General features: G+C 42.2%; 1 protein-coding gene across 10 annotated transcripts in view; it reads left to right on the forward strand.

Moving 5' to 3' along the window:
* The window catches only part of ZMIZ1 (zinc finger MIZ-type containing 1), a 346,373-nt gene that overhangs the window by 175,211 nt on the left and 148,677 nt on the right, over positions 1–22,485 (forward strand). For all 10 annotated transcript variants that reach the window (XM_064716346.1, XM_064716344.1, XM_064716343.1 and 7 more), the window contains one exon: positions 16,421–16,530. In XM_064716346.1, coding sequence (XP_064572416.1) covers positions 16,471–16,530 — 60 coding nt within the window. In that variant the 5' untranslated portion in view covers positions 16,421–16,470. The remainder of the gene's footprint in view (positions 1–16,420; positions 16,531–22,485) is intronic.

Consider the following 22,485-nt stretch of genomic DNA (forward strand, 5'->3'; position numbering starts at 1 on the left):
TTCATTTACTTCAGACAAACTGGTTTTTTGCCACTGTCCCCATTTGCTGGTCCCCCAGCAGTGGTGCTAATGCTGGATGCCCTGGTGCAGACAGATCCCGTGCTTCACAGGCATGCAGAATGGCACAGCAGTAAAATTGCATCTCTTGCTGCAGATTTCCAAAGTATTAGCTGTCCTTTCCTATAGCCTTTTCCTTTCCATCCATCTCCATGTGAAACACTATTGATAATGGCAGGGAATTGAAATCCCTGATGTAGGTGTGGCCATACTGCCTTGGTTCAGACGGTGCTTGGCCAATGGAAAGCTCTATTGAAAATGGTACCAAACAGAGTATGCTAAAGTTTTAGGGTTTTTTTCGAATAGAAATAGCACATTTTGGAGAGCTCTGTAGCCAGAGGCCGTGGGAATCTAAGTGTTACAGCTCTTTAGCACCTTTCTGACCTTCTGAAGGTGATGCAGTACGGGAACTAGACCCTGTAGGTGTATGGGATGCTGTTCATGTTGTCAGGACTTCAGTATGGGCTCCTTGATCTATAGGTTGTACTTGATCTCCTCTTATATCCTGCTTACTGTCTGGGTGAAAGAAATTAACAGGACAGATGTCACTATCAGTAGAAAATGACTACCCTAAGCATATAATGCATCTTTTAAAAGATTTGGTGGTTTTTGTTAATGTTTCTTTTGTGAACCAAACTAATTTTTCATGTTGAGCAATACATGACAAACAGTTCTAACTTTTGAGCTGAAACCCTTTGATTTCTGTGTTCAGTATTCATGGTGCTCGCTATATTGTTGGTTGCTTCATCCACATGATGCTATTTTTTTTCTTTTTAAATGGCTATCTGAAACTTCTGACCTGGAACAAAGAGTGATAGATGCTTCACAGTTGCTCTTCATTCTAGATAAATAATCATTCAGGCATAATTACGTGCATCTCTCAGAATTCATGAATATTTGCTGCCTGCTTGAATAGCTGGGAGTGAATATACATTGCCCTTACAAATCCTTCAGAATAGGCTGCTGCTTGTATTGTATTTAGGAGGGGAAAAAACAGGAAACAAACAACACCACACGCCAAACAAAAGGGGAAAAACCTAAAAGCCAACCAGAAAACCACCCAAACAAAAAATCAGAAACCACAAATTCTTCATTTTCTGTTTGCTGGCTATGGTTTTCTTCATTGATTGCCATACTCAACAGGCTGATTGCCATGAAAATTGACATGTAAGAATAATCCTAAAATGTAAGAGCAATCCTGACTTACTCTTCAAAAATAAAAAAAAATAAATTACTGGAAGTAGGGTGTGCACCATAAGTAGAATCTAACCTAATGGAACTTGGAAGGAGGCATGTCATTTGGGTTTAATGTGTCACTTAGTGGGTCATAATGTGATAAACAGGTCAGTTTTATAATCATCAGATTTTTGCCTTAGTGGCTCAAAAGGGAAATGAAGCTTTAGGGGAGGTGTCTTTTTTCTGAAAATGATGTGTGGTGCATTCTTGGAGGTTCAGTTCTCGGCATTATGAACAGATGCTTCTGAACTAATCTCAAATGTCACATTTCATGCATAAACCCTGGGGGATTAGCAATATCAGGATTCCCTGAGAGTACTCTTGGAGGTTTAACTTAATACTCTCTCCCAGGGAAGTGTCCCACCTACTAACTTGATGAATGCTTCCAGGCCTTCCCGAAGGCCTTCTCTCTAATGTCAATCCAAATAAGGCCAGGGCAGAGCGGACACAAGCAAGATTCTGCAAAGCAGTGGGGCTTTGAGGCAGCCAGTAAAAGTCATGTGGTGTGGAAAAGTCTGGGATCTCATCAGAAGAGATACCATGATTTGATTTTACATTAAAATGGAAAGTCATCAACATCTGGTAGAGGAAAAATCACAGCTCCATAATTATGATTGAGTTAGTCGTAATAGTTGGGAGAAACGCAGACAATTTAAAATATGAAAAAGTTAATCTCCTGTCTAGCAAATGCCCACTTTTCTATTTTAAATATTTCAGTGACTGTTCAGAAAAGCTTTTATTTCAAAGTAGTGATAAGTAAAAAACTCACTGTTGTCTGGAAATAGAGGTGCTTGTGATGGATACTTTGATAAACTCTCTAGCTGTAGAGGAATTGACAGCTATGTTTTTAGCATATTAGCCAGCTTTTTTTACCTTGTAATATATATTCGATATGTTAGGTTTAGATAAAAAAAAAACCCTAAACCCAGAGAAATTCTTCCTTAAGCCTCTGTTAGAATGAGTTCCTGTCTAAACAGAAGATAAGAGAGGGGGTTTAGCTGCAGTTCTCCTCCATCTACGTGGATATTTTTGTGATGAGGTTATAATATATGTTAACATTATGCTGACACGGACAGCTCTAGCCAATAGGTTAAAATTGTTAGGTAGTTTGTCTTTTTGACAGATCTCGTCTCCATGTCTAGCAATTTACATGACCTTCCAACTCTGATATTTTCCTTGCCAGTGTGTGTCCTAACCAGCTCCTTTCTACCTATTGGCCCTGCCTCATTCTCAGAGACTGACAAGGCAGCCTGTGCTTCACTGAACCTGTGAGGAGGCTGCTGGGTCACCCTCAGGGTTAAATGCTGCTTTATTCCGTTGAGTGTTAAATTGCTTGTTCAATTCTTGGACATGTTTTCTTAAATGGATGTTTTAAACTAATTTAGAAATTCAATTTCTCGCAGGTAGAGCCATGGCAATATGATGCATCAAACAAAATATATCACATTTCCGTGTTTTCCCCTCACAATTTAGTACATGGGATGATTCATAAAAACATAGGCTGGAACTGGCATGCTCTGCATCATAGATGAATTAAGCTGCAGAATAAAATCCATGTTTCTGGGACAAGCTTGCTGAGTATCAGTTGTGTGAGCTTTCTCCTAGGTACTGTAACACTCAGGATTTGTTGTTTGATCTTGCAACCAAGCGTTTACCTGAGTTTGTAATATGAATTCTTTCTTCCCCAGCATTTCATCCTTTTCTGTGTGCACATGTATGCTTATGTCTGTATTTGCATGTGTTAGCTCAATCAGTAGCAGATCTGTTGGCTTTCACAAGGAAGGAGGCTTATTGAACAATTCTGTGCTGGTGAGGTGCTTTTCACAGGCTAGTCAGAAAGCTCTTGAGAACTTTGCTGCTAACACCCATCAGAGGTTTTCTTCCCACAGCTGCACAACAGCACTGCAGTTGCTATGCAGCTCATTAGTGAGTCTTGACTCTGACAGGTGTGGTGTATTAAAAGCACTTGTATTACATAACCATGTTTAAAAAAACTTGAATTGCAGGTAATATAAACCAATCTTTTCTAAAGATCTGAACAATCCTGAAGGAGAAGCTAAGGCAAGGGGGGAGCGGAGATGGCAGCTCTGACAGCCTGAAGAGGGGGCAGCAATAGACTAACTTAGGTCCTCAGCAGTACTTGAGAGACTTGAATAAATTAGAGTCATCCCAGGAAACAGGTATCTAAACGGGTTTCAAACCATTTCAGAGAATGAATCTGTATTCCTGACGTCAGCTGGAAGTAGAATAGGACAATCTATTAACATTAAGCTTCTTGTGACAGACAGGGAAGGAAGGATGGACTTAGTTGTTAGGACACTGTCTGGGGCTTAAGTGAAAGGTTTAAAATTGCCTGTGTTGACACCTTGGACAAATCACCTAGAGAGCATGCAACTGAGCTCCTCGAATGTATCTCTGCTGTAGAAGAGACCAGAGTGACAAAACTCTAGTAGAGAGCAAGTTTGGCTCCCTAAAATAAGGTCAACATTTGAGCAAAATACCTTTCCACTTAGCATTTTTGAAAAGTGTATGAAGTGGCAGATGTTTCTCAGCAGAAGTCACAGTGTTGCCTTATAACATCATACACATCCCTCTACATGTTTTCAGGCTTATTGAAGGCAGTTAAAAAAGAAATTTATGTGGAAACTGGATCCATTCTCATGGAAAGTAAAAATAGGCAGTTTGTCCAATGGATTTACAACACTTGCAGGTGGTAGTGTGTCATTCTGTGGAACCAAGATCCACTGACTTTTGACTGTTATCATGGGATATTTTCAGGGACTGAATTGACCTTACAGTCAATTACTGATCTTATGGTACCCTAAAGGGTTTCCATTTATTTGTTTTTCTTTTCTTGTTAACAAGTATATGATTGAATTCATATAAGTGCTTAATAAACACTGATATTTTATTGAAAATCTTAGAAAGATCATTGTAATGCTTTAATGATTGCAGAGGAAAGTGATTAATGTTGCTTAACTTACATTCTACAGACTTTGATGCAGCGTTGTTTGGTTTTGGGGTTTTTTTGATTGGTTGCTAATACAAATTACTTTCAATACATGTATTTTTGTGTCTTGCTGGGCAGCCGTAGGTCTCCAGGTCTTCAAGTTAGGGTTCTGTTTACACATTGTATCGCTTTCTTCTTCTTTGGCTTACAGCTTCTTTTCTGAACACGATCTTGTGCAGTCAAGAAAGGTTCAAGCTCTGATATTTTCCTGCCATGCAGATGGTCATAATGCCTAGTATTATAGTAATACCTCTGTATTCAAGCTGGTAAGAAAAAGTTGTCAAATAATTCTTATTTTTCTAAAGAGAAGTGATTGTTGAAAAGGACTGGGAAGTCATACTTTGTCCTGTGGTTTTTCATAAAAATATTTTGTCATGTATTCTATTATAGCAATCTGGCTTGTCTGTACCTCTCCAGTATTTGTGCCAACCTGTAAAAAGGTTGGTGAATTTTGTTCTGTTAAACTTTTATTTTAAAATCATTATTTTCTGCATCTGACTTAAGGACTTGTTTAATTGTTGCTGCCTTGCTGTTTGCCAAAAGCCCAGAAGTCTGCTGTTGGAGGAAGACCGTGTTTATGCCAGTGTTTTCTTGCTTCTTATGCTTTGTACAGTTGAAACAGTGAAATTAGAAGCTGACAAGTGTATAGACAAAAGCAAGAGCTCTGCATTGTTTAGTTGTTTACTGTCTGCCATTTTGAATACCACCATCACCTTAGGAGGAAAAGCTACAAGTGCCTAGGTCTTAACCAGCTGGTAGACAGCATAGAAAGATAGGAGAGTAGAAATTTCCTTATTCAGGACTGGTGAGTATCTAAATGTATTACAAGGGACAGTGGAGTCAGGCTCAGTATCTTACCTATGGGAAAGGTAGGAAAGTATGGGTCAAAAAGTCCTTAATCTGAAGTAGTTCAAGTTTGTGACATGGCTTTTTGATTGGAAAGGAAGAACTGCTGTTTACTAAATAACTCCTTCTTCATGAATTGGGGTATGTCAAGTGAAACAAAATCAGAAAAAATAACTCTCACATCTGATACTGTTTGAATTGCTTCCCTTATCTCAAATGGGACAGGAGCAAATGGACTGCTCCTGGAACATGACTTGTTTCATGCCAGCCTGTCCTTTCTTTTTATATCCCTGCCTGCATCAGTCATGCAATAAGCAGAAACCTTTTTATTCCTGTAGTATAATATATTGGGCAGCTAGGCTTTTTAAGCAATGAACCATCTTTCATAATATATCCCTCCAAATTTCAGATCTAATGCACTTCAGTTATTCTGAAAAAAAAAAAAAAGAAGTGCCAAGATGTAACCACTCAAGGATCACAAAAATCAAGAACGAAAGACAAGGAGATGTAGGATAGGGTTTTACTCTCTGCAAGGTTTGATATTGTCACAATAATATGTCTCTCCTTGAGTTCATCAGAACCTTTTTAGAGGGGATACTTGTTTCCTTTTCAGGGTAGCCGAGTGTTGTTTCCAAGAGTCATTACACTGACTCCTGCCTGCTGAAGGCTTTGCAGTGTGGCTGCTCTGCCAGCTTTGTATGCGTGTCACCAGCACATCACATTTGATCACAATGAAAGCCACTCCAGAGTATGTCTAATCAGGCAGGGCTTCAGAAAAACTTGAAGGCTCTAAAGCTGACCTCTGGAGTCTGTAGTGTTGCTGTTGGGAGCAAAGAAGAAAAGTGTGCAGCTTTTTGAGGTCTGTTCCACTGTGTTATAATAACCATTTAAACAAAAAAAAAAAAATATAAGAAAGGAAGGATATGGGTAGAAGAAAATACCATCTGGACTTTAACTGCTTTTATCCAGCTGTCACCTGAATGTACAGTCAAAGTTTATCAAGTTAATTCTGTACTTGGAAGTCTGGCTGGATGCTGGAAATTTTGTCTTGAAATTGCAGGAAGGGTAACATCAGATGTTTTATCCTTAACTTCGAGTAATGCATTCATTAATGATTTTGCACTGTCACTTCACTGTTCATATTAAACTGGCTTGTGCCAGCCCTAGCCTGAATTGTGATTCGTGTTAGGCACTGTGTGTGTTTGGTGGAGATGGCATCCACCCAGAGCACCACTGGGTGTAACTGGAAAGCCAGAGAAGCTGAAGAAGTGAAGCCTTTGGGGTTGAGAGGAGCTCAGGTCTCTGTTCACAGGGCTGGCTTTGTCCCGCAGTTATGGGAAAGAGCTTCTGGGCATATACTTTGTAGTAATGATGGTGGTATGAAAAATGCTAGGCAGTCTAAGTGTCTTAGTTTATGGACCACACCATAAATAATTCATTATCAATAGTGTTCCTGTTTACATCGTCTGTAATAAAAATGGGAAGTCTGCCTGCTTCAGTTTGTGAGACAGTTGTCACTCATAAGTTGTCAGGCTCGCTCCTGGTCTGTTCCAGCCGAAACAGCAGTGGGGATGGTGGGAACTGTGCTCTCCTCTTCTTAACAGGAGATACCACATTGCTTCCTAGTCTTTGCAGGTAGCTTTTGTTCTGGCCAAGGTAACTTGTCTTCTGGCCAAGTTTAGCATTTTTATAGTTGCTGCTTTCAAATACTTGAGAGGATTTTCAAAAACCTGCTGGAGATCTGTGTTGTGCTCTGCCAAATGCCATTTCAGCTTTGTTGTGCTATCACCTGAGGGTGAGAGACCTAGTGGAGGTACAGCTAACAGAGATCTGTGCTCTCAGAAGAAATTCTACTGAAATCTGCTCCTGATTATCCCAAGAGGTTTGATAGTGAACTGAGCACATGACAGATCTTTAACCATGGAATTCATAAACCTTTGAAAACTAAATTGTTAAGAGTCTTGATAAAAGGAAACTTATCGTAAGTGTAAAGTTCTCTTTATTTGCCTCTAAAGGAGGTGTGGGACACTGGTAATTATTAGAGGCCAGTTTGTAGATAAAAGGTTCCTCTCCATTGATCAGGTGGTGAGAAAACCAAATGGGGCAGAGGATCATGGATATTTCAGTTAAAATCTTTCTTGAAGGCAGCAGGCTTTGTTGTGTAAAGCTCCTGCAGTATTTTGTAATCTAGGTGTCTGGAAGAATTCCTATCTTACTGGAATTTTGGGGCTTGGAAAGCACGAATGACTACACTACAGATAGGCAAGTAGCAGAGATGTGTGCAGATTTGACTTTATTGGAATTGAAAGCATTGCATTTGGAACTAGTTTTAAAATATGTTGTGTTCAAAATCAATTCTAGGGTGTCCAAAGTATTTCTGGGCTTTGTGATAAAGTTTCAGTAGCAATGCATCTGTCCCTTTGGGTGTGTTTCAGGTCCTTGAATACTAGCTGTTGAGACTAACATAAACAGCAGTCACATTTCAAGTCTTCCAGGATATTGTGTTTGATTATGTACGTACAGAAGAGTTTTCCATGAGGGATACACAGTTATTTGATTTGCTTGTCCAATCCTGGCTCAATTTACCCAAACTCCCAGTACAGTTTCTTAAAATTTAGGATTTGGTGGCGACTTGAAACACTGAATGTTTATCCAATTGTATTGACAATTCAGTAAAACCAAATCCTTTGGTTTTTAATGTATATTCTGCAGGTCCAGAAGTATTCATATAGATGGCTATCCAGCCAGTTGCCTTAAAATGAAGATGATAAAAAAGATTATAGACATTACTAAACCTGTAGTTTTGTTTTGTCTAGATGCCCAATATTTCTAGTTTAAGTTATTTAAATGAAAGTAACCCTCTAGCAGTAAATTGTCATAACTCAAAGCAAGTGGAGAGTTTGTGAGAAGCCCCATTTGGATAGCACCTAAAAGCAGTGCAGGCAATGTAATTTGGATGCCAGCAACTGCTCTGTTTCTCCAGTTATAGAAGTTAACAGCCATCCAACATCTACTTTACTTTTTCAGGTATATTTAGTTTTTCCAGGTTTTGCTGGTCCTCCTGAAATTTATATTGCTTCTATTCTGGGGAGCTTGGTAAATATTTAAATTTCATCAAAACAGGCCAGAATAATGGCTGATGTCAAAATTGTTGGAGCATGTGTCTCAAAGCAGCTATTCAGCTGCTCTGTTCTCCAGAGACTTTGCTGATTGAGCTAATGTTTTTTCTCTGTTCCTTCCCTTTCCCTGAGTGGTCTTCTGCAAAGCAGTGATGCTCTCCCTAGTGGCTTATGAGAAATCATTGGTTTTAGGAAGACTTTCTTATCTCATAAAAGGAAAGAAAATATTAATAGATCTTAGTTTATAGACAATAAGGAGAAATTACCATCTACTTTGACTATTTGTCTTCTTTATGTTGCTAAACTTAGTGGGGGGAAAAAAAAGTACTCCAAATCTATCCTCATTGCTTTACTAGGTGCAATATAGTTTGGGCATAGGAGATTGTTATATTCTTTGTGTTGCCACTCAGGAATGAGGAATAGAAGTTGTGATGGTGCAGTATCATGAGAAGAAATCAGCAATTTCCTTCAAATGCTACAGTTCAACTTCCAAAACATGCCTGATTTCATCTGATAAGTAAGAGGGCCTTCAGTGTCAGAATGCAAATCCTTCTCACTTCTAATTCACAGTGGGCTTGAGATAGTTCTTGCTAGGAGCATTTCTTTGGGTTGACCCAGGAGATTTTGACCTCTCTTTGTTATATAGCAGGCTATCTGCTGCAAGAGAGTTGTTATCAGAGCATAGCAAACACGGAGTAACATCTTCAATTTTTGACAGGTAAATTGTTAAAAATATTTGCTGCTAGTGCCATCTCTCCTCTGTCCTTTTCTCCTCCTTCTGAGACTGTCTTTCACAGTTTGGCTAGGTCATTACTGTTTCCTCTAGACCTTTAGAAAATGCTTATTGGTTGTCTTCTGTAGCTCATCTCTCAGATTTTAAGCAAATAACTTAGGTGCTTGTGTCTAAAGTAGCTGGTTTCATTTAGTAGCTAATAAATGTCTATCAAAAGTAGGAAAAAGTTTCCAGTTCATAGATGTTTTTTGTTGCAGCTCTCTAGGCTCAGCCCCCAGAAGGTGTAAAGCCAGGTGATGTTAGCTATGCTACATGCCTGTTTGCAGGATTTGGTAGGCAGACACAATGGATTCTCAGCAAATACTTTGCATCTCACCACAGAACCTCTGAAAGAAGCAGCTTTCATTAGGTAAATAAGCAAGCCTTGCATGCCAGAATGCAAACCTTTTTCTGTTCTTATGCTCACCTGACTTCTGCAATTCCTCCCACTGAGCCCAGAAGGTGGGAAGAGGTGCTTGATTCTGCTTCAGTTTGGAGACAGGCAATTTATCAGGGAGAGATTTTTTACATCATTGTTGTGTGAGTGATCAGGGGCACTGGTTATGAAATCATTTGAGCACAACCTAGCAAGCTTTTAGGGATGGCTCATTTGCTTGTAGCTGTCCCAATGAGGATTAGTATTTCTTACCTGCAAGCTACAGTACATATAGTAAACCTCTGGATCAGTGGGTTCTGCTGTGAACTGTCAATGTTTGTTCTAGCAGATCTGTCTATATTGGAGTGTGCAAAGCCTCTGAGAGCACTATAGCAGGGCTCTCAGCCCTGGCTCCCCAGTAGCACACTTCTACACACTTTTGCCTTTAATTTTGTGTTATTATCTCTTGCTGTTTTAAACTGCAGTGTCCTTTTACCTCCTTGCTCTCCCTAAAGATAACAAGCTGGCAGAGCTGATGACACTAGGAGCTGGATGGAATGCAGGGAAACCAACCTTATAATACAAGCTTGCAGCAGGGCAATTACCTGTGATCTGCAGATGCTGCTCTGGGTCTGAGGAAACCACTCTTTTCAGCCAGCAGGCTGGAGGTGAGGGCTGCCGGTGCAAAAGGCAGTTCATGTGCTTAATGGTTAGTGCTGGCTGGTGACCAGCTTGCCCAGGCTCAAGGGAGCTCTCTCCTTAGCTCTCTCTTCCACAGTGTGTGAGGTATTTTATATTTCTATGCCTATACTTTAAGTATAGGTCATATCCCAGTGCTGTGTGTGTGCTTCCAGCTAGCCTGACCACCTTTGCTTTTGTAATCAGGGTGCAGATGTGCTCCATGATTGAACAACTTGTGCACACCGCCGCTCCTCCTCCCAGAGGAGTCGGGCAGGCTTGCTTATGCAAGCTGTCATGCTGTCTTTTTTTCAAAAGCATGTGTGGGTTTGCTTTTGTGTGTATCCGGCTGGCTGTTGGTGCCTGCATATAATGGGCTCTGTGTATAAAAACGTTCCCAAGCACACGGCTGCGGAAACAGCTTCCTTAAACCCGACAAAATTGCCAGCCCTTGCAGCTCAAGCCACCATAAATTACAAAAACCTGCTCCCACCTCCCTGAAGCTGTGCCTGCCGGGCGCTGTGTGCGCATACACACTCGCTTTCCTGCTCTCGCAGTCAAAGATGATAGAAAGTCTTCTGGGGATTACTGCACATTTGTAGAGCAACAATGGAAAGCAGCACAGCACAAATATCTATTCTCCTCACCCAGCATAACAAACGCTGCTTTGTCTCACATCTGGCCCTTTTTAATAGCTCAAAGCCAATAGCAGTAGCTATTTAACAGCTTATGGTAAATAAAGCTTTATTAAAACAACTTCCTTTTTCAAGTGTTTAATGATGAAAACAGCTTTTCACCTGACATTTTATACTTTTTGTACCATATCTAGTAGAAGAAATAAATTAGTTCTCATGGATAGATATTAAACTTTTGCCAGCAGATGATCCTTGAAAGCATCTTTGAAAATTCTCGTACTGAAAAGCGGGCTGGGAGCCCTTTGAATGCTGAGTGAGCCATGTGCCTGGGTGCAGACGTGCGGAGCTGCATTGTGCCCGCGCTGTGCGGACTGCCGGGGCTGCGCCTCGGGGCTGGGCTGTGCCGCGGGCGGGCACGGCTGGGGCGGAGGATCCCTGCAATTACACGCAATTAGCAGCGTTAAACCTGGCTGTACACACGGAGGTGCGGTCTGATAGTACAAGAAACAACTTCTTAAAATATGTTTAATGGCAAGGGAAATGTCAAGTGGAACTAGATGGTTTTTGTGTCCGGACCGACAAATTTTACCACCAGGACAGGGCGTTAAGAGAAATAATGATTCTTTGATCCATCCCGGGAGCTGCGGTGCTGGTTCCGACCCGGCTCCTCGGGGGTCCGTGCTTCAGACGACGGAACGCGCCTGTTCCACCTCGTGTCCTCCACAGGACCACTGCCCCGGGCCCCGTGTTCCCCCCGGGCTGTCCTGGTTCCCCCCGAGCTGTCCCGGTTTCCCCCTGGTCCCCCCCCCGGGCTGTCCCTGTCCCCCCCGGTGCCCGCGGCGGGCGGTGGCGCGGCCCGGCGGCGCCCCCTGGCGGATCGCGGCGGTTCCTGCCCTCGCCCGGCCCCGGCCCCGCTCCGCCGCAGCCGCTCCCGCCTGGCTTGTTGCTTCATCAAAGTCACTTGGTAGATACAGATTGCCTGCCCTCTCGTAGGACCCTCAGCATGCCGGAGACTTGAAGGAAATTATTAGTTTTTAGCTGATTGAATAAACAGCATTAACCAACTTGTGTGCTGTGGCGGCAGGGGGCAGGGATGGTTAGAGCTGCTGTGCTGAATCCCTGCTTAAGGAACTGATCTTCATTCTCCCTTCTCACCTACTGTTAAAATTTCTTAACCGATAAAGCTATTTCCCGTGTCTTTTAATTTATGGCCTTCTTGCCTTGAGTGGTCCGAAGTGCCTCCCGATTAGATCCTGTGTGGTGCAGCCCCCGCAGGGTGGCTGGTCCCCTGTGGAAATGGAGACCGGGCGTGAGACTGTGCTGCTGGCCTCGAGTGCCGCTCACAGCAGCATCCCCTGCCGCCTGGGAAGGGCTGCCTTTCCTCCCCTGCCCCCAGAATGGGTTTGTGGTGGGAGGATGATTTGCTATAAACCTGGTTTCTGGAGCAATGGCGCCCTGTTGCAGGGCAGGGGGTGGGTGGCAGTGCTTGGGGCTGGGCAGCAGCTGATGCTCCAGTGAGCACCGCTCCAGCTCCATCTCTGCCCGGCAGTGAGGGTGGGCAGCCTGGGGGAGCAAGAGCACAAGGCACCATGTGAAGTCTCTCTAGACTCAGGGACAAGGCTGGGCCTGTTCCAGTGATGGCTCAGATCTCCCTTGGCTGCAGAGCAGCAGATTTCCCTGGTCCATTGGTCCCACGGGGACAGAGTTCTCACTGTGGATGGCAGATCTGGCCATGAGGAGAGCTCAGCCCAGAGCAGAATCCACGCTAACTAACTAAATCCACACTAACTTTCCAAATGCTGAAGGGTTTTTGGAATGTTTGAAGTAGTGATGAAATGTTTGGCTTAATTTTTTTCTCCCTCTCTAGAAGGCTGTTCAGGCTGCCTTAGGAACTGGTGGGGACCATGTTTTACTAAATTGTTTTCTTAATTGTGTTGCTTGGAAGTTCCATTTCTGATATAATAATTGCAGTCTCCTAACCTGAGCTGTCATCCAACACAGAGTGTAGTAGAATCTCATGAAATTCTCTTTCATGGAGCCAGTGAAAAATTTCATTCATTTTTCAGTGTGGAAGAGGGTTTTGTAGTAATGGTTTAAAAGAGTCAGTATGTTTAGGGTTAAAAAAGAAAAGGCTAACAGGTCGATACATCTGTTCCTTTAAAAAACGCATTCTCCATTTTTGAGACATCATAAATATGTAGATGAGGCCTCTTTAATTACTGCCTAGGGCTATAAACTCTCAATGCTAGAGGGAGGGAAAAATGAAGAATAATTCACCTTTTTTTTTTTTTTAAGAGAGAAAGACTGGGTCTTTGCCTCAGAAAAGAAAGAAGAATGGGGCTTTTTATTGTTGAATTACCAGAAGGTGCTGGGAACACTACTTCTTTTTTTGTTTATCCTTTTGGATGGGGTTAGCATGTAAAGCAGTAGTGTACAACCTTTCCGGCTAATGTGTGCACCAAACAGAGGGGATTTGTTACAAAGCACCAGGAAAAATTCCCTTCTCTATCCTCCTCTGCCAGTACCCTTAATCCTGATCAGCAACATCCCCTGCTGTCTCTTGAGCCGCTCGCAGGCCCGGATCTCAGCGTGCTGTCCAATGCAGGGACACCGCAGGCCAGCCAGGGACCCTGCAAAGTAGTTTTCACTTGTGACCTGATAAGTGCACAGCACTTAACCGAATAGAAGTCTGTTCTTATTCAGCCCTGACGGCCTTTCTGTATCTTAAGTACTGTTATTTTCGACTAAGGTGATCTTGCTGCTGCTTTTAAAATAGGATGAGATCGACAGAAAGGGTATTTTTTTAAATTTCAGGACGTGGATGTGGGGAACAAGGCCAAAGTACAGCAATACCCATGTAATAGGTATAGTTACTGGAAATTTAATTCTGCTGTTATTTTTCTTCCAGCCAAAATGGTCTCGTGTCAAAATGCTTATTCTGCTGTGGTGAAATTTCTGATCTCTATGATAATTTTCACTTCCCATGTTTAATCTTTTAATTCTTGCTGAGGCCCATGAAAGAGTAATTTCCAGATAATAATGGTTTCCCACTAATAAGCTCTGCGTTTTTTATAGCAGAAATTACTTAGAGCCAGTAAGCTCACTGAAAAAAATTACTCTATTTGATGCTCTTATGATGTGTCTGAGAGCAAGATAAAGATGAGTCTTGCGGCGGTGAGGCTGGGCACTTCAAATACCAAGTGTTGTGTCATTGTGTGTGATGGGGCTCCATGTGTACAATTCTGGCTGCTTGGTTCATGCAACAAATGTTTGCTGTGCAGGGGAGTAGTGGGCTGAGGGTCTTCTCTTGACCAGGAGAGAATAAATGAGATTGGGCTGTGAAAGTAGCACACTGTCAGCTGGAAGGGCTGGTGGGTGATTGTCCATCCCTGCTGGGAGGGAGAAGAGGCAGAGGGAGCCTGGCAGGGCAAAGACTCAGCCATAGAGCTAATGTCATGAGAACAAGTGGAATTGAGCATGGAAGTGAAAATTCTTCTACCCACTAGGGGAAGGGTGAAAGTTAGAGAAAGCTTTTCTATTAGAGCCATTGGTTTTTTAAACCAGAACTGTTTTGGAGACTGAAATGGATCAGATTGTTACAGAATTTGTGTGCCCTGTCTCTGTAGGAGAGTAGGGGATTGCACTCCCAGTCCTGCCTCCAAGGGCCTCGTTGGGCTTTGAGAAGAAGCCCCATTGCTATGTGGGAGAAATGGCAATTTGGACAAGTACTATAGAAGGTGGTGGCTCAGGTAGCTGATGGCATGATAGCAAACTCTGATTTTGTTTATGGTTAACTGTAAGGCAGTAAACTGGAGTGGCATTACATGTGTACACATGAAATTGTAATTCAAAAATGTCATGACTTTCTTGAAAAAAAAAAAAAAGTGCCTCAGTTTGCATGTCTTCAAATTTTTCAACAAAAGTCTGTGTGCTATATGTATTTGTTTTCAGTGTACCCTTCTCCATCTGTGCTGATGTTCAATTAAAATGCAGATAATGTGTCCTGGCTTGTAAGATGGATCGCTGGTGAAGTACTGTCATGTCTAGGCTAGCTTATCTCTTGATAAATACCCCTGCTGTCCACTGAGAGATTAAACTTGATGACTGCTGAGGTCTGTTTGGGGGTCCTACAGGCAGATAAGACTGTGTAACGGGCTTTTAATAAAGTACATCAATTTACATTTGCTAGAGGACCATTGGATGGCACTTGCTATTGAGAAGGCAGTGGCATAATCAGAAGATAATACTTGCATACTTGGCTCTTCTGTTTCATAAGTATTATATTTTATTGACAGGAATGCTTTATTGAGCCCTTTTGTGTCTAGAGCTTGGAGGTGGGGAGCTTGAGCTGCTGTTCTAAGACCTCATTTAGTTGTCTAGCAGGAAAGATTTCTTCCCCTGAGTCTAATCCAACAGGAGCCATGAAAGAACATTATCAGCTAGGTACAGAAATCTCCAGCAGTTTGGGTGTGTGGGATGCCTGCAGATCTGTGGTCTGGGGTCTGTCTCATTGTGAGAGCTCTGTAATCAAGGTTCCCACCACGGAACGTCCTCTTCCCCTCAAGGAGGTTGACTATGGGCAGTGCTGGAATTGTTTAACTGAAGAGATGTTGAGTTGTGCACCAGAAGTGGTGAACAGTCAGCTTCTCTAACCAGACAAGTATCTGAATAATTTGCTCTCTCTTATGCGTGTGGAGGGAGTGGAAAACAGTTTTGTCATGAACAGTGCTCCAAATTAACAAACCACTCAGTGCCACTGAAGAGGTTCATGAGGGAGAGGTTTCTGTGCAAGACTGGGACCTTGCTTGTGCTACCATAAAGTTTGGTGTAAATAGTTTGGTGGTGCATTTGGGTATATGTGTGTGTGCCCACTCATTGCTCATGAACTCCAAACATTACTCTGAGCCTTAATTTTTATTTTCTAGGTTTTCTTTAATGTTACAGGAAGGTTTAATTTGCCTTAAATCACACTGATTGCTAAGAGATGAACCTAAAGACCACAGGCCACGTTTTTCCAGAAGTAACAAGTAGTTTGCTCGGGGATTTCTTGCAAGGATCTCTGTTCAGTTGTTCAGGTGGTAGAAGGGATGGACCTAAAGACCACAGGCCGTGTTTTTCCAGAAGTAACAAGTAGTTTGTTCAGCTGTAGATACATGAATGAGCACAGTTTTTCTACAAGGTAGGAACTGTGCAGCCCTTTGCTCTGAAGATTAGGCCTATTCCATAGATTTATTCTAGGCTGTACATCTGGACATTTGTCTTTCTTAAAGTCTGGGCTGTGTTGTGGATCCCAGTCCTTCCTGCCTTGTGATCTTGGCCATTTCAAGGGCTCATGAAATGGATTTGCTGGTCAGAAGAGAGTCCAAAATGTACCTGTTGCTTTTATTTTCAATGCAGAAATCCAGATTCTTCAGGACACACATTTTGTGCTATTTTTGGCCATGTAATACTCTGCTGTGTCTGATTCATTTAATATTTATGGGAGGTATTTTCTCTTAGAGGAAGATTAGGAAGAATCCCCATGCCCTTGTCCTTGCAAAAGCTAGGCTGTCATTGTTATTGGGATTATTATTATTATTTTATCTCACAATGTGCTCAGGGGTTTCTTGCAAGCATCTCTGTTCAATTGTTCAGGTGGCGGAAGCGTATGGAGCATGTTCAGTGATCTTTATTGTCCTTTTTGTCTTGCAGATTGAGGGATTTTAATGGCTTTCAGGTAGAAGAAAGTGGAGACAATCAAAATGAATTCTATGGACAGGCACATACAGCAGACCAATGACCGGCTGCAGTGCATAAAACAGGTGAGTGAAGGTGGAGGCCATTGCTGCTGAATGCGGGGCTGGGTGTGGTGTGCCAGGTGTTGCACATTACAGTGTCCTGTTGCTGAAGGAGTGTCCTTGCCCTTCAGAGGGAAGCAATGAAGCACACTAATCTCATTGAAGAGAGTATCTGCTGTGAGAGCTGGTGTATTAACCTCAAAAGCCAAACTTTCCTGTACACCTTTCTAAGAACTCTTTAGCCTGGAGACTCAACAAATCTGTCTCAGCTGGAAGCAGAGTGGTGCTTGTCCTGCCAGCTCAGCCCTGGAGGGTCACAGCGGGCAGCTGTCATTCTAGTGCTCTGAGCACAGTAATCCACAATTCCAATGGGCCAGTTTTGATTTTAATCCAGTGGCTGACCTGAGACCTGCACTGCCTGGAGACTCAGAACTTGGATGGTTGGCATGCCTCCAAGTGCTCAGAGTGCTGCTTAATCAGTTTGCATGGAGATTGCAAAAACTTCTGATTGCGAGGTAAAATTTTCAGAAGCATCTGTTTGTGAAGATGAAGGGCTCTTCACATGCCACTGCCTTTCAGTGAATTATGTCTCATTTACAGATTTTCCCCACTGTAACTGTGCCTGCAAATGCTTTTATAACTGAGCAACGGCAGGGAGGCAGAGACTGTCTTTCCCTGCTTTACTCTTCTCAGTGAACTTTGCTCTCTAGGGTTGCAGGCTGTGTATATGTGTTCTTATCCACATGCAACAAACAGAGTTTTCATAGCAATGGTCCTTTTAGAGGAGGTGAGCAAGAAAGTGTTTTTTCATGTTGATGTTTCCTGTATTTATCTCAAAATAATGCATGCATGCAGCAAACAGGTGCATAAATGCAAGTTGCACACAGATATTTTCAAGATCCCACCTGGATCCAGGAGATGAGCTCCAAAGTTCATCTCTTCAGACTGGTTGAAATTTTCTGAATTACACTGGAAAAATAGAAACCTGTTATTCCATGAAATAATGTTCCCAAATATTTTTTCACTGTTGTCTGGGCAGTTTTGTTTCTCAGATTGGGTCACAGCAGAGTCCTGCTGCTTTAGTTTTTTATTTGTGTTAGCTAAGTGAAAAACCTGCCTGCCTACTTGTGCCCTAAGACACATGCATATTGCTTCTTGAGGCAGCACAGCATTTCTCTGTTCATAGATTTGTCTTGTAGACACAAGCACCCTAAATCAAAGGAACTGATAAAAGATAAGTGTGGGGGTGGTACTGGATGAGTAGCTCTGGATTTTTAAATTTATTTCTTTAAGGACAACTTCCTCAAGAGAAGCAGCCAAGGGCAAGTGCTGATCTCTCTGTGGTGAGCAGCAATAGGGCACAGGAAAATGCAGTGGCACTGTCAGGGGAGGTTCAGCCTGGGCATTAGGAAAAGGCTCTTCACTGAGAGCATGGTCAGTCACTGGAACAGGCTACCTATGGAAGGGGTCACAGCACTAAGCCTGTCAGAGTTCAAGGAACATCCAGATGATGCCCTTAGTCACATGATTTAATTTTAGGTAGTCCTCCAAGGAGCAGGAAGTTGGCCTTATTATTACTTAGAGGTCCTTTCCAGTTTGATATATTCTTTGATTCTATAAGAATGTGTTTATCTGCTCAGTTTCATCAATCTTCCATCATTATGTTATTATAGCTTTTCCTAGATACTAATGAAAGTTCACATTTTCTAGAATGTGTTGTAATGCATTCTATGTGGGGAATATCTCGGGTTTTGCAGGTGATGCTTTGGGTGATACAGAAAAAGATTATAGCTCACACCTAAACTAGATGATTTTTCTCTCCATATTTCCTTTATAAGAGAGGGTTTCAGAATGAATCAAACAAAGCTAGTTCATAGGTCAAGGAGCAGAAAACAGGAATCTTTTCCTGCAGAATTGCTGGTGGTAATCCATCCTCGCTCTGTGGTGTCTCTCTTTCATCACTCTACAGTGAAAGTTAATGCATCTAATGGCCCTTCAGAGGCCTGAGGAAAATATGAATTTGAGGATTTCATCCCAGTTTCTTATGAAAAACTATCTGGTTCAGAAAAAACATGGCCTTGACTGGTACAAATTGGTGTCCTTTTTGGCCATCCTAGCCCATAGGATGAAGAATGAAAGTTAAATTGCAGAACAATTTAACCTTCTAGCTGTAAGAACAGACCTTTACATCAAGTGGAGACAAATGGAGGATGCTGCTCAGCTCCTTTTTCTAGAGCTGTCAGTTTCTGTACATAATTTATATTATTTTAATTAGATAAGAGAATATCAAATTACACTTCTTAAAGTTTTAAAGAGATAATTTTGCCTATGTAATGGGTACTCTGTCAGTTAAACCACTAACTTCATTTATACATAGTGCTGTTTTGCATATGCAGCTTGGATATTTCTTCAGTGATGAAGGCCGGGGGAAGGGAGGAAGGTCAGGCTGCCCATAATTTGTGAAGCACTGTCTGTTTTCTTTGATCCTGGAAGAAAGCTTGGGGTAGACCAGGAGCATGCTTTTGTGTCAGAGGTCAAAGGATGCCTGTAAAGGAGCTGTCCTGCTTGGGAATGCTTGTGAATTCCTGGTTCTGCCATTCTGTTTATGCTCAAAAAAAAAGAGAAGGTGAAAACTCTTGTTTTCAACTCATGACAATCTGTAGTTAATTAAGACAGTGGTTGAACACTGAAAATATGTCTCAGAAAGCTTTTTTTTTTTTTGTGCAAGTGGCGCTACTTGTAGTTTTGTTGGAGTGGAATGACTTTTTTTTTTTTAAAAAGAATTTGTTTTGTTGATGAAAGTAGTATCAAAACTGCTGTTTGTTTTTTCATAGTTCCAGACTCTTGTGCTGTTATCTTTGCTGTAGTGGAGAAAGGCAGTTAGTTTCTGTCTCTTTTTGGAAGACACTCAGCTCTCTGTCACAGGGTCATAAATTTCCAACTTGAGGACATTTACCTTGTTCTTTGAGACAGGCCATTAGCTGGCTAATACTAGAAAGAGTCATTTCCAGTTCACCCATTGAGAGCTGGACTGCACACTGCCCTGTGCATGTTGAGTTTGGGAGCAAAGCCCTTCCTTGCATGGCCATAAAAATTATCTTCACCTATTTTGGCGATTAACTGCAGTGGCAGACAAACATGTGTCTGCCTTTTCTTCTGGTCTCTCCCTTTTCCCAGACTGTGAACCAACAGTGCTGCTGTTCCCCTGGGCACACATGTGCTTTTGGGGTGGTTGACACAGCAGTGGTGTGGAAGGTGCACTGCAGCAGGGGGAGGAGGAAAGCCACCCTTCTTTGTCACCCAGCATCTGCTAGTTTTATAACCCTGCTGGCAGCATGTGGCTCCTGCAGCCAGACTGAGAGCTGTCTGCAGCCCTCCTTGCCCCTCACTCCAGCCCCTGAGAAATGCTATAAATGGTAATCCGTGTGCCTCTTTAACTAGATCAGGTTTCAGCACAGGGTCAGGACAGGCTTCTTTCTTCCCAGCTCTGTGACTTGTGAGACACCCACAATATCCTTGCTGACTTCTGTTCCAGGATCAAGGTTGTGCTTTACCTTCATCTTTTTTAGTGCTTTAAAGCTACAAACCCAAAACTTGTATATGATCAGCTAGTTAGGAAATGAAGTGTGTGTTAAGAAGTGTTTCAGAATAGATGAAAGGGCAAACTGAAGAGGTGGCTGTGTATTTATGCTTAAAAAAACCCAGACTTCTGTGCAAGGCTGGAACAGCTTGTGTGGTCTCTTTGTAGCTGATTCCCTTAGTATTTGTAAGTGTGTGTGCTTTAAAATCAAACATAGCTTTTTTGATGTACAGTGGAAAAAGCCAAAGTAACAAGCTTTCCTTAACACGTGCAATTAGTTTGTCATGACACAGGAGACTCTTCAGGGTACACTGGAGGAAGCTGCATGTTCAGGCTTTTTTCTTTAAGTCTTTGTCCATGCAAACAAAACCACAGAATTACTTTTGTGCGGAGCAAAGGTCTGATGGCCCCTGAGAATTCCCTGCCATATTTGAGGCTGCAGTAATAATCTGTTTATCTCCTCATGGCTCAGGTGGCTCTGGCACAATGTCCATGAAGCTGTGGGGCAGCAGGAGCTGGTTCAGGCAGGCATGGAGCTGAATTTGAGAGCTGCCTTGCTGCCCAGGCACAGCCCTCTGAAGGAACCAGCTTGGCTCCTGCTGCATAGAAAATCCCAGTAAAGAATTGACTGGCTTTCTTAAAGCATTCTTCAGAGCAGTCCAGAGGTGTGGCTTTAACCAGATGCTGCCCACTGCATTTGTTAGGTGATGGAAGCAAATACCAGGCAAAATCAGTGAGTTGGGTAACATCTCTCTACTCTTATTCTAATGGGTCTACTTGAAAAACTTGGAGCTATAATGAATCTAGGGACTTCTACCCTTTGTGTCTCTGTTTGCTGTCAGTTTTGTAAGGTTTCTGTATGTTTCTTCTGAAATTCTTGCAAAGAAGTAGATGAAAAAAACCCTTTCTGTATTGAAATTATGAGGAAGTCTCCCCTTTCAGAAAGGGTGTGTGTGATATCTTCCCACTGTGCTGAGTACAGCTGTTAGGCTCTGTTCTAAAGCTGTGCTGAAATGTTAGTAGCAGGTTAAGGAGAAGTGTGAAAAGGCTCTCTGGTGTCAAAAGTATTAGATCATGGTGGGAACAGGCAAGGCTGGTTCTGCTGCTTGTGTCATGGTACATCAGGGCACACTGAGCTGTATCATCAAATGGTGCAGGAGCACCACGTAATTGGAGACACACGTCACACAGCTGATTTCCAGAAAGCCATTAGCATTTCTCCCCTCTTTCCTTCCAGAAGGCTTGTGAATTGCTGCCTAGCAATGCTTTTTAGTGCCTACCCAGCCATTCAGAGAGATATGCTAAAAGTTGTAATTGCTGTGTGTTTGTGTTGATATTTTCTTGCTCAGATTGGAAACAAGCAAGCCCATTTCTTTCATCACTCAGCAGCTAGGTTTTTGGTAGCTTGCAATTCAGAGGAAAATAGAATTCTTTGTATATTTACATAACTGTTTTTAAGCACTGAAGTGTTTGAACTAATTCTTCTGCTCTTCAGTGTTGTTGTTGCAAACTCATGTAAATGCTAAGCAGTCCTAAACATGTCATTTTTAGTATATTTTAGACTGGTTACCAAGGACTGGTATGAAATTACAGCTGAAGAGTTTTTAAAAAAAAGAAAAATGCTTCCCATTTTTTTCATTTGCATGTGCTTACAAAACTGCCCACAGTAGTTTCATAAAAATTTCATTCTTGAAGAACTTTGAAAATTAGAAGTATTTTTATGAAGAGTGCATTTATTTAGAATATACTTTTTTTTGTATCCTATATGTGTTACAGGGGTTTTAGCAGCTAAATGTGAAATAACAAGGCTAAAGGGGAAAAAGACCTTTTCCTTAAAAAGACATTTGATGGGGCTCAAGTTTTACAGTTTATTGGTTGAATGATCCATCAGTGTTGTGTTAGTAGCTACATTTTTTTTGTATCTATTTTTCTGAGGCCTATAGCCACAAGTTCTTTGTCTGCTTTTGTGCTCTGTCTGTTGGAATATTCCTCTGCTAGACTAAAGTATGTTTAGGAAAAACTGACAGCAGACCAGCTTTCCTGGCTCCTCTAGTCCATTTAGAGACTTGTCAGTCAACATTCCTGCTCATTAGATCCTGCATCCTGGTAGGGAAGCTGCAAGGGAAGGAGCAAAGAGGCAATTTGCTGGAAGCACTTCTGGTGGGGAGGGGGAAGAGAGCACCTTCTTGTTTTGCAGTATTTGGCTGGTTTGTTTATCTGACAGGGTTCCAGTGGGTGGAACATAACCCATCATGTGAGGTGGATTGGTGAAATTGTGGCAGCTTCACTTTGCCCATTTCCAGTTCTGCTGCTTTACTGCAGCACCTGTCCTTGAGGGCTGGGGTGTTATCACTCTTAATATTAGTTGTGTTAGTATCCTTAGGATTTCCATTTCAACA

The sequence above is a fragment of the Zonotrichia leucophrys genome, chromosome 6, assembly GCF_028769735.1.
Source record: "Zonotrichia leucophrys gambelii isolate GWCS_2022_RI chromosome 6, RI_Zleu_2.0, whole genome shotgun sequence".
Taxonomy (NCBI): domain Eukaryota; kingdom Metazoa; phylum Chordata; class Aves; order Passeriformes; family Passerellidae; genus Zonotrichia; species Zonotrichia leucophrys.